General features: G+C 41.3%; 1 protein-coding gene across 5 annotated transcripts in view; it reads left to right on the top strand.

Moving 5' to 3' along the window:
* NXT2 (nuclear transport factor 2 like export factor 2) overlaps nucleotides 1–8,540 on the top strand; it is a 54,470-nt gene extending 45,930 nt beyond the window's left edge. For 2 of the 5 annotated variants that reach the window (XM_064669808.1, XM_064669809.1), the window contains 4 exons: nucleotides 2,512–2,706; nucleotides 4,813–4,899; nucleotides 5,240–5,384; nucleotides 6,288–8,540. In XM_064669808.1, coding sequence (XP_064525878.1) covers nucleotides 2,572–2,706; nucleotides 4,813–4,899; nucleotides 5,240–5,384; nucleotides 6,288–6,466 — 546 coding nt within the window. In that variant the 5' untranslated portion in view covers nucleotides 2,512–2,571 and the 3' untranslated portion in view covers nucleotides 6,467–8,540. Of the gene's footprint in view, nucleotides 1–2,511; nucleotides 2,707–3,038; nucleotides 3,058–3,409; nucleotides 3,507–3,934; nucleotides 3,954–4,812; nucleotides 4,900–5,239; nucleotides 5,385–6,287 lie in introns of those variants that run through there. The other 3 variants (XM_064669813.1, XM_064669810.1, XM_064669812.1) reach the window with 3 other exon arrangements.
* Nucleotides 8,541–12,473: the final 3,933 nt, after the last annotated feature.

Below are 12,473 nucleotides of genomic sequence, written 5' to 3'. Positions count from 1 at the left end.
TAATTCTTCCATTTATAAAGAAAAACAAGTGACAAAACTCTTTATTTCCAGCTGGAAGTAAATGGTTCTTTACTGGAAAATGATTTCTTAAATGGTCACAGGTACGTTTGGCCTGGAGAAATATTACTTAGCATTTGATTGTTGTTAAGTCATCCCACTAACCAGTTAATTGTTGTGGGCAACCTACCAGTGCCCAGCACTGAGGTCTAAGCCAAGTGTAAACTGAGCTCAGAATATGCTACAAGCTGACCTGAGCTAACAATTTCAGAGAGCACATAAACCATAATTCCAGCCCTTCAGGCCTTCTCATGAGTGAACTCTGCACAGTGGTTCTATTAAATCTATAATGTGCAGTGGTTAGTGCTCCATCTATAGCTGATCCAAAGATATTCATTAAATTGACTTCAAACTAAATTTTACTATTCTCAAAAGTGTCTCTTTTTTGAAGGGGAAAAGATATTGGAGGAAAAACCCCACAAATATGTTTATCTGGCCATATGTTTAGCTTGTGTATGGCTAGATTTTCACAAATCTGAGCTGAATTACTGCTTCATTAACTAATGAAATGAAGAGGATTTTAAAATTTCTTTAACTAGCAACTTTGGTGACACTTTGAACTGACCTGTTCTGGAAACTTATCCCCACTTGGGACTGCTTTGACATGGAGTAAAATGGAGCAGTTATTTGTACTTGATCTCATCGTATCCCAGTGGATACAGTTACCACTTCAATATATAGCAAGTCCTGTTTTTCTTTAAAAAACAATAGAGGTATTTATCAGGATAAGAGTCATTACATTCCTGCAGTTCTGGTATGATAGAAATTTGAGGTAGAGTGGTGCATAGTCCAGAGTCCCCATGGGACTGTAACAAGCACAGTTTCTGCCTGGGTCTACCCAGAGACATATGCCTTTTGTGTTGGGAACTGTCCAAACAAGGCTTTCTTAAGCCCAGTGTAGTTTAGTAAATCCCAATTCCAGCTTTAGCATTATTTTTGTACCCAGCCTATAGGTCAAAGTGCCAATGTGCTGAGCACCTGAGACTTAACTCCCAGTTCCCACTAAAATCATCAGATCAAATCGTCGAGTTCCCACTCAGCCCTTGCTCAGGCAAAACCCTCAAACACTGAGTCATGATCCAGTTTCATAGGCACCTCATTAATCAGAATCTGTCTGGATTTGGCCAGTGCTAGTTGCTTCCCTCATTTTAGGAGACAGTTCCTTAAACTTCTCTCCATCTGGGCAGCATCACTGCACTCTTTGGTAACAGCAGTTGAGAGTATTGTCTTTCACAAGAACCATTCACGATTCATAAAGGTTCGTGGTCACAGAGGACAGTCCACATGACCCATATGACTGCATGAGAGCCTTCACAGATGCTGCTTTAGCAGCTTGAGAGCTGAAGGGTCGTGTGAATCGCTTCCTTGAGGGAATTCTTCTGGCAAATGTCAGCATATCTGCTAAATCTCTGAGCTCTCAGTGGGACATTGGGAACAGTGATGCTGTTGGCACCATGTGATCCATGAAGGCTGATAAGCCTCATAATGAGAGAGTGAACCTACCAGTTTGACTTCATTCACTGATATAGCCCATGGATCATTTCTTTGGTCTCTATTCAGTAGAATGGCTATGGAAATTTGGAATATTTGCCTTCTGCTGCCTCCTGGACTTGCCCTTCAGTGTTGTGTACAGCACTGCAGTGAGATTTTGGAGCTGCAGAGTTCAAGTGTGTTATGGTTCCAGTAATGTTACTTATATTCTCAATCAAGAAATTAAAAAGCATTGTAGTTTGTTGGGTTCTTTTAATAGAGGATGTTCAACTGGAAATCTGTCAGTGTTAATTATGTAACCTTAGAGGGGAATAAATTATAAACCCCTGAAAATTACAAACTCATTAATCCAAGTCCAGCAAGACTGTATTTGCAAAACTAAGGGCTATTCATTTTATCAAGGGAGATCAGGACCCATAGATCTTATTTTAGTCTGTAACTGAAGTCATTACAGAAATATCAGAGTTTTCTGTGACACAGAAGGTTCATTGGAAAGGCAGCCTGGCAATGTGTAGTCTGTCTTCATATTTGCATAGGTACTAATGTAAGTGTGCATAATTGTCATGTGAGGGTTCTGTGGGAAAATGTGAACTCTTTCCATCCTGTTGGAGATTGAATTCCATTTTCATTCCGTGGTTTGCCCAGTATCAAATAATTCACAATAAAAATCCGTAATTTTGTCAGCGATTCTGAAATCATCCAGCACTTTGTTATCCATTTTAATTGATTTTAATCAATCAACTGACGAAAACAACATCTGTCCTAACCCAGATGGCTGAATGCATTTCTGAAATCCTGGTACATCGTTACTTATCATTAGTTATGATATTTCGAGTGCCTTTGACTGAAGTTCTAAATCAGTCACTTCTATAGGAATTACTTCCTATCTCCATGCAAATGGAGAAATACATCATCCTGTTTAATTGTGATTACAACTTTAATTTTTTTTTTTTTTTTTTTTAGTATCATCTGTCTGGGGGGATTTCCAGCAACTAATGATTTTGAAGGTTGGCATTATTGATCATGGAATGGAATCCCCGCTGGCGGCCGGAGCGGGTTTGCGGGCGGAACGCTCGCGGGGGCACCGCGGCGCGGCGGAACCGTCCCGTGTGCACTTCCGGCGCCCTCCCGCCTCGCCGCCCCATGGCCGCGTCCGTGGTGAGTCCGGGCCGGGCCGGGCCCGCCGGGAACGGCCGGGAACCGCCGGGATCCGCCGCGCGGGGTGGGGGGAGCGCCGCTGTCCGCCCCGGGAGGGGGCTGCGGCTCGGAGGGCGGGCGTGGGAGCTCGGGGAGGCCGCTGGACGTGTCCCGGCCCCGTGAGGGGCGGCGGCGCCTCAGCGCGGGGGGCGGGCAGGGGCCACCCCGCCCTGCCCAGGGTCCCCAGAGCAGCGTGGGGTCCTCCACAGCGGCCTGAGGGCAGGGAGGGGCTCGGGGAGACGTCGGCGGGGCCCGGCTAGGTTGGGAAACTGCTTGGAGTTGTCGCCAGAGTATTCGAGAGGGTTGTTTTGGGTTGGTTGTTTTTTTCCCAGTTATGGCTTTCCTCTTAACTGCTGGGAAGGAAGGTTGCTGAGTGAGGTGGTTGGGCGTTGGAACAGGAGCCCGAGGAAACTGTGACATCGCCACCCTCGGAAGTGTCCGAAGGCGGCAGGGGACAGTCTGACACTGGGCAGTCAGATACAGCCTGGGAAGGGGATCAACCCTTGGAGTCAGCTCTGCTTTGGGAAGGGTTTAGGTCCAGATGGCCTCCAGAATTTTATTCCAGCCCAAACTGTTTTCAGAATTTAAAAATGAGTGCTGGGCTACGACTGTAAAAACTTGTGTGGGGCATCAAAGCCATCAGAGCTCATTTCCTATTTGACTCCTGTTCCAGGTACCCCAACAGCTCATTGCAGTCTCCTGGTGTTTCTACAGTGCCCTCCCTCACGCCCATTCCATCTATTTGGAGCTAAATGGGAATGGTTAGTGCTGACTGGGGAGGGTCAGTGCAGTGTCATCCCAGCTGAGGGGACACAGCACCTGCTCTGACACCACAGGCAGAGCTGCAGTCCCTGTTCTCAGGGCCAGCTTTGACACTCCTTGTCTCCAGTGCCAGGGAGTTTCTCTGGGCATTTTCTGGGATACAGCATCTCTGACACTACTTTGTCACATGTGTTTGGAATTAGCCTGTGGGTTTAGGAATTGCTGGAGAAGGTGAAGAGCAGGCTCATTTCCCTACAGAGGGAGAGAAAAAATAGAGCATAGTAACATGAGAGTGTTTGACTTTGCTGACTAAACAGGGATTATTTGCTAGCCTGGTGGTTATTTTGCAGTGTAGAGCTTTCTCTGAATAGAGGTGTGTTTGCTGTGGTGATACTGGAGGAATTCAGTAGTTTTGGTGTCTATTCAGTAAAGACTTCCAGGAAAATGTAAGTAGTTCAGTTGTGCAGCACTGATTGAGTTGCAGGTAGTGAGAACACAGTGCTGAAGTAGAATAATGATAAATAATAGCATCTAAAACAAGTTATCACAACAGAACCAAGTGCAGTTATCATAACAGAACCTGTCCAGTACGGACAGGAAATTCAGAATCTGTTTTCCAGAGTGTCCCAGTTCAGGGTCTGTAAGAGATCAAGGGCCAAGCAGCTGAAAAACTGAGCAGATAACCCAGTGAGATCACAGTGCAGGGATGGGACAGCACAGGCTGTGGCCTGGGGTTGAATAAAAGTAGAGAAATGTAAGGGAAGTGATGAGGTGTGAGAAATGTTTGGTTTTGACCTGTGGATACAGCACTGAGTGGTACTGGAACAGATACATCCAGCATGTTGGTGTTCTCTCTCATTATATTTTGTATTTGTATATAAAGGTGTTTTAAAAAATGAGACTAGGCTGGCAGTGTGATGGGGTTCATGCTAATTCTCAGAAATATATTGAATAAATCTTGTTCCTTAACTTTATTCCAGAACAGCCATCACAGCAACAACTATTTTCCCTGAATTCTTTCGTGTCCACAGCACCTGTAGCCAGCTGTAGCCTGTTTTCCAATGTAAATATTTGTAATTTAAATACAAGAAATATATCAGCATTCAAAATTAATTCTAAAACTGTCACCTGGCTAAAAGCTGGCACTTGCTGCAAGTAGAAAAGGAGTTTAGAATAAATTTCAACATTATTTGATACCATTTTCGGTGAGGATGGAAAAGACCAATCAAAGCAACTTGCAGTAGAAATTGCATACATGATTGGGTTGTGTAACTTTAATAATTTGATCTGATTTCTTCCCTGCAGGATTTCAAAACCTATGTGGATCAAGCTTGTAGAGCTGCAGATGAGTTTGTCAATATTTATTATGAGACAATGGATAAGAGGAGAAGGGTATGTAGATTTTTGACAATAGTTTAAATTGTCTTGTGTGCTTTTTATTCCTTTTCTAACTGGCATTACACAGGAAGCACCTGCACGTGGGTTACCATGTGTTGTGTTGGCCAGGCTGAGTCCTCTGTGCCTCAGGCTGCCCTGCAGAGGGTTTTATGTTCCTGTGCAGCCCTGCTGTAAAAAGGGAAGTGCCTTACACTTCTTCATGGCCCCAGTTCACTTTGTGTGCACCTGTGTCTTACAGGAGCAGGGTTTGATCAGTACAGGGGGGCAGGTTTTGTATGTTGTCCACTGTATGTTTACATATTTTTCCTAAATGTCTATTTTCATAATCATTCAGGCTTTAACCAGACTGTATTTGGACAAAGCCACGTTAGTTTGGAATGGGAATGCAGTGTCTGGGCAAGAAGAACTAAATAAATTTTTTGAAATGTTGCCATCAAGTGAGTTCCAGGTTAATGTGTTGGACTGCCAGCCTGTTCACGGTAAGGTTGTGTTATAATTTATCTATTTTTCAGGGCTTTTTAACTATTAAAAGTGAAATGAAATTATAATAGGGCTTAATATTTCCTTTGGAATAAACTTAGAGAAAATACCAAGGGTTGAAACGTCAAGTTGTGCATAAATAAAGCACAAATCAAAAGATGCAGCAACTCTACACTTTTTCTCATGTCTGGGAAAATATTTTAAGGACTTTTTTGTTAAGATCATATTCAGAAATTATGTGTTTTCATGTATGGAAAAAGTCTTGACTTATCAGGTTATGTTGTCCTTGAGAGACCTCTATGGTGGCCTCTGGTCCTGATCTGCAGTATAACGTGGAACAAATCTTTATTAACCTATGTGTACTTTGATTTCTTTACATCTAGAATAGATGTTAAGTTCTTTAGATTTCTGATTAACAACTGCTAAAGAAAGGCTTACATAACTGAGAAGTTAATAAATTGCTTCTAATGGACATTTTGGGAATAAAAGTAAGGAAAAAGCCTGTGGTCAAGCACACTTGCTTTGCTCTGCTGTGGAAAAGATATAATGTCTAATAACAGGGGGGAAAAGTCTATGCAACTTGCTAAATACCTATATGTGTGTATATCTCAAGTAATGAGAGGTTATTCTGAGCAAAAATGGAGGTGTTTGTCATAGTGCTCTAAGTGAACAGCAGGAGGTGAAAATGGCAAAGCCATTGCAGAGCCGTGTTGAGCGAACCCACCGTTGTCTGTGTAGAAACGCGGCACCAAAGCTGTTCTGCCCCGCTGTGGAACCAGCTGGTGTTACCCTGGCGCTGGTACAGCCACATTGAACGAAGCCTCTCTGTGCATTTCCTGCTCCTTTACCTGCTAGTCTTTGTTTGAGTTGTTTTCTTCATCATTTTATACCTCCTTGTGAAGAACAAGCTACTCAAGGCCAGACAACAGTGCTCGTGGTGACAAGTGGGACTGTCAAATTTGATGGCGATAAGCAGCGCTACTTCAATCAGAACTTCTTGCTGACAGCACAGGCCACCCCGACCAACACCGTGTGGAAGATCGCCGGGGATTGCTTCCGCTTCCAGGACTGGGCCAGTTAGCAGGGACTGCCAGGGCAGTGACCTCTCTCATTTGGCACGAAGGAGTCCACTGTGCAGGCAGCTGTTCTCCCCAGGGAACACACGCGCTCTTTGTGTTGCATCTGTTGTTATGGAAGGTCCGCAGATCCTTCGGGGTTGGTTCCAGTGACCACGGCTTTAGTAATAATCTTAAAATGTGAGAGGTTGCTTGTGTTAGTTGAATTTAGTGAAGTGCTGAAGGCAGTGAGCTGTACTCGAATCATTCCTCAAATGCCTTACATGCAGCTGTGCTGCCGCTGCTGAATGCTCAAACTCTGCTATTTAAGTACAAAATTCTATTCATATACAATTCTGACCAAATGTAGTTTTTTTTCAACTTGAAAAGACCTGTTTTTACAGTAGCATCTTCTCTTTTTTGAAGAAGATGCTTGTGGCATGTGGATGGAATTCCGAAAGCTACCTACTCCTGGTTGTAAGAGGCTGGGAAGGATTGCAGTGGTTTCTACTGTTTGAGAAAGGAGCAAATCTCTCAATCCATTGGAAAGGTAATGTTACCTTCTCTGATGTGATAGAACTAAATAATCTCATCAGGTTTCCTTCTGGTCTGAGCTTCCCAGACTTTGGTCATGGTTAATTTACATGGATTCACATGTAGGGCATGCTGAATGATTCGGAGCTCCTGTGCCAACAACTTGCCACATGCATGTAAAGGACTTCAAACTGAATATTTTTCTTTTGAAGTCTTACAGTGACCTAGAAATAGGTTGGTAACATGATTTCTGTTTGCTTTAACTGTTCATTCTGTTGCTATGAGGTTTGGACTATTTTTCCTATGTTAAGTCTGCAACTTTTGAATCCTTTTTGTCTTTTCAAGAACCATTGTAGTTACAAAGTGGCACTGAAAGTGTGTATTACTGTGAAGCCTTCAATTTTTCTCTTCAGTACTGTTATTCAGAACAGGTGCTTGAATTATTTTCAAGAACAGCAGCTCTGCACCACAAACACTATCTTCCTCTCATGCAGGTTTTTACTGTATTTTTCATGTTCTTTGTAAACATGGCCTTTAATTATTGATTCTGGGGCGTTTTGTGTGTCTTGCTTTGAATTTGCAGTTTAAAGCTTTCAGCTGCTTTAAAATAGTTTTCAAGACTGCAGGTTAAGAGTGTCTGTCTTAACTTGGGAACTTAAGAGTAAATCTGGATATCAGCAGATTTGTTTCAAATTGGTCTGTTTCTGTTTTAAGCTGAGTAAAAAACAAACAAACAAACCCCAAAATGTAGCTGTATCTGTGAGCACTTGCTTGTAACTAAAAATACAGGAGGGGAGCTTGTAACTCCCATCATAACCCATGTGACAATGACAACAGCAGTCTGAAAGCAGTTACAGCTGCAGCTCACTGGTTCTATGGCTTAAATGGAGAAAACTGTGAAAATGAGCAATATCTGACATGTGTAAAACATCCTAAAGCATCTGTAGTTTGCGATATAATCCCACAAATAACGCAGTGTTTAGGTGAAATGGGCGGCTGTATTTCCTTTTCAGGCCCTCTAGTCTTTACACCAGTAAGGTAGAATTAGTAATTTGTGTCTATTCAGAGGCTGTCTATGGTCAGAAGTATTGTGTACCTATTTTTCAGGCTGAAGAATTTGAATTCCTGCAGACCAGTGCAGGAACAGAATTTTTGAAAACTGTAAATATTGTAAATACGTTGTTATTTCTGTATGTAGTGAAGAAAGGATCACTCTATTTAATTACTGTTTGTTCTTAAGAGAATACGCAATGTTCATATATTTGTATTTCCTATACGAGTTTGAAAAGACAACATAACCCTAAACATGCCTGTAACTGGTACAGCATTGTTGAACTGTGACACTGGTGTGGTGTACTCTACTGGCTGTTTAATTTGCTCTTGATTGTGTAAGTGGTGTTACAGATCTGCTTTGCAAACACAAAACAGGTTTTGCCTTTTAAAATGTAGTAATGGGTGCAACTGTAGCATTGGCTTGTTGGACTTTGAAGGCGGTCACCAGAACACACACTTATATCAGTACCTGATAAGATTGTCATGTGAATAAATACTTTTTGGATATTTTTATCCAAGTTTGAATTTGTATAGTAATTTTTAAGCTTTTTCTAGGCAGACTGGGAGATTTAGAATATATTGAGGCAGTGTTTCAACCAGATGTTATTCTCAGTTATTATTTTCATGCTATCCAAATGCAAGCTGCTTTTAAATCTGACTCCTGCAGTTAATATTAAAAAAACTGACCAAATAAAAAAAACCTACCACTACTTGGAACGTGACTCAGGAAGGTAACTAACTGGCCTAGCTGGACAAATCCAGCTTAAACTCTTAGTTAGTAAGATCTATGGCTGGAATGAGACTTGGTATGCATACCCAGGGGTTTTGTAGAGAAATTTTTTGGAACACAATTGCTTTGGGCTGGGGAAAAGTGCCAGTTGCTCCTGCTTATTTCCATCATCTTCAGTGAGGATCACTTGGGGTGACTCAGTACTACCAGAGTTAGCTCTTGCTCTTTATAACTGAAAATGCTGGTTTGCAAAATATTTTTATCTATTACACTAAGTGATAATGAAGCTATTACAGTCAACCAGTGGCTTTACAACTGAGTAACTAATGGCACAAACAAAAAATCTCTTTCATACTAGTTCTGTGCTGCTTGCTAAAACTTCTGTGCTTAAATTAGCAGAAGAGAACACAAAAATTCTTTTATCTCATTCAGTACAAAACCATCCAGCTGATTTAGTGTCCCCTGTTGCTGACTCTGCTGCAATACCCAAAATTTACAATGGGCATCTATAAAATGAGTGTGTTAATGCTCCAAACTCTAAACTGGAGTTCATGCTCCCATTTTTTTTGTTTGATACCAAGTTACTCTTGTACAACCAGAAACAAAGCCAGCTGAAGAGCCAAGCACTTCCATATACGAAACTGCAGCAACTGAAGACTTGATAGATTTTTTGTGTATGTTCCCTGTATTGTCTTTATCAGTCACTGGTTTTATGTTGCTTTGTTCTTTTAGAATACCACAGTTAAATTGATTTAAAATACTTGTGCTGTTCCTTGGAATGGAGAAAAGGGATTTGTTCTGATGGTCTGAATAGTTTGGTCTGATGGTTCTGATATGCCTACACTTCCTTACTCTAACTGGAGAAAAGCACATTATAAAGAAATGCTGTTTTACCAGTAAAATAACTTTCCACACTTGAATATATTTTGTAAGTTTTTCAAATTGTTTAAGACCTCTTGTAAGATTAATTTTAAAAAAACAAAAAAAAAGAAAACCAACCAAAAACCACCTACCTGATATTCTATCTTTTTTTATTATTATTAGAAGTTTTCATAGCTTGTTCTTGTGATATTAAAAGTGCAAGAAATAAGTTGTGGCTTCCTTATCTTGACTGCTTGTGTTGTAGGTTCTAATTGTTGCCATGTGGTGCTGGGGCACTGCAGAACAGGCTGGCTGTGAGCTCTGTCAGGGCAAAAATCTGTCTGGAATAATAACCCTGTTGCAAATGCCTCACCAGAGCACTCTCAGGCAGTAAATGGTGTTGAGCTGTAACTATCTCAAGTTGACATTTCCCTCTAAACTTTACTGAAGGTTAGGCTGCTGTCCAGCACATACCTGGATGAAGTCAAACAAAATTTGAGCCAGATCCTTGGGTTGTAAGTATTTTCACTGAGAACGTGGTGTTGGGCCTCTGCTGTTTGTCTGCTAAGAAGAAATGAAACACTCAAATAAGGAAAGCTTCACGAGGTAACTGGAGATTTAGCATCAAATTACTGATGAACACTTGCTCAGTGCAGACAGCAGCTTTTAAGCTGACAACTGAAAAGATGAAAATCCCAATGCAAGGTCAGTGGTTTTGTGGAAACAGATTGTTCTAGAAACGTACTGTGGAAACAGCGCCAAATATATTGGAAAGTTCTTGCTGTGTGTAAAGGTGGAGATTTCAGGGAGGCTTTGCAAGCAGTCGCTCCTGGTAGTGATCCTGAGCAAGGCACTGACAGCTGATGCAGTGTAAAGGTTTGTGAGTGCTGGGAATAATAAATCAGGTAGTGCCAAGCCAGATGTTTTTGCAGGTATGTTGAAAGTGAGTTCAGAAATTGCTCTTTCAGAATTCCCCCTGGCCTGAAGAAAAGAACGGGTAGGTCTTTCTAGAAAAGCAAGCTTTTCTTTTTTCTTCCTAACTGAGAAGAGGTAAGATATTGATAGCTGGGCTTTCTCCTTCAGAAAGTTGGATTTAACAATATAAATAGATCTGTCTTGTTATCCTTTGTGTCCAGTGATTGAACAAGCTACAGAGACTAAGTGGCCACTTTGCCCTGCATCAGTAATACAGGTGCCTTAGAATATACTATTGCTGGGAAAAAATGTGTTGAGTTTCAGTGGCTAATTTTTGTCTCCTTGCAGCCTATTTCACTTCAGTCCTGCTGAGTTTGCAGCTTCAAGGATTTTCAAGATTTCCTACCAGTACATGATGTACTGGACTTAGTAAAACAAACAAAAAGAAATGAATGTTGCTGCTAGGCTTAATACTAACTTATCAAGGTCTCTGTATGCCACAGTATGAATTCTTGGGTGTTTCAAGTACCTGGGTGTGTGTTAATGCACGACGGTGTTACCTTCTTTAATCTGGTTGAACTGTAACTATAAGAACAGATGGACTGATGTAAATCACAGATTACTACAGTTCACTGAGACCTTGTGATTCTTTCAGGTGTTGAAAGGCACAGATAGAACAGCAGATAATTAGGTGTTTAGTTAAGTTACTTGGCAGGAGGTCTTGTGCTTTCCTTCTTTTTGAACTGTGTCATGCAGGGCAAACTTTTTGACATGGGCAGCCCTTGTTTTTATTTAGGACCTAAATACAGGGTATTGCACACACTTTGCATTTTGAGAGGAGAAGTAGATTATGAAGATAAGGGAAAATCAAATGAAGAAATTAGCGGTACTTGGAGGGACTGCCACAGCCTTCCTTCGGATTTGTCTGTAGGATAAAGCAGTGGAAAGCAGTTAGTAACCAGCTGATATGAAACAAAATGTCTTGTCTAAAGTAGCTGAGTTCAGTGGTCCTGAATAATTCCTAAGCCATGAGTCTGTAAGGCCTCTCAGGCCAGTCCTGCTCATGGGCAGTGGTCAGGCAGAAAGAGAAGTTAATCACTGAGACAGGGTAAATAAAAGGTTTTGTACATGCATAATGATCCCCTCATTTTTAGAGGGAGAAGCTTTGGTTGTAGTCAGCTTAATTCTGATTGTACTGAAGGGAATCATCACAGAAAATCTTCTAGTGTGTCTGATACAGTGTTTGAGTTATCCCAGTGTGAAAGTTCATTAGACAGTTGGCTTCTGCAGCTGTAGATGTGTAACATATATGTATATATGGCTTATGACTGTCCAAAAGTCCAGGCTGAAGTTAGCATTTTCATTTTCCAGAGATACTGTTGGAATCCTGGCAGATGGAAGTAACTGACTAGAACTTTACTGTTGCCCAACTACTTGATAGGGGATTTTAAGAATATTGGCAGTTTATTGGTTTCTCCAACATCCTTTTTCCACACTATACTGACTGCTGCATTTTCTGTGCTGAGCTAAAGGTTTAATGTACTGATACAATGTTGGCATACAGTACTATGCCATATATTCCCACTAAAATTGTTTCTGGAACTTGAATTTTTTCTCTGCTCCATACTTTGGAGTCATTAAAATATCCAGGTATTCACAAGACACTGATATCTAAGGATACTTCGTAATTCGATCTGTGGATCTTGCAGTGTTTTTCTGCAGTGACAAGGTTGACTTGGTAACTGCCAGTCTTCTCAAGGATTTTTTTTAAACTCATCACTTCAAGTGATTCCCCACAAAGTTACAATAGAGAACAAGATGCAGCAGTTGCCAAGTACAAGACAACTGGTTTTCTGTTGGACAAAATATTCATGAGTGTTAGTAAATTTAAGTCTGTAACAAAAATCACTCCTCCTTTGAAGTTAATGTCAAAACTTCTT

Source organism: Pseudopipra pipra, chromosome 13 (assembly GCF_036250125.1).
Source record: "Pseudopipra pipra isolate bDixPip1 chromosome 13, bDixPip1.hap1, whole genome shotgun sequence".
Taxonomy (NCBI): Eukaryota; Metazoa; Chordata; class Aves; order Passeriformes; family Pipridae; genus Pseudopipra; species Pseudopipra pipra.
Note: the sequence above shows the minus strand (reverse complement) of the source record. Positions and strands in the feature narration are given on the sequence as shown.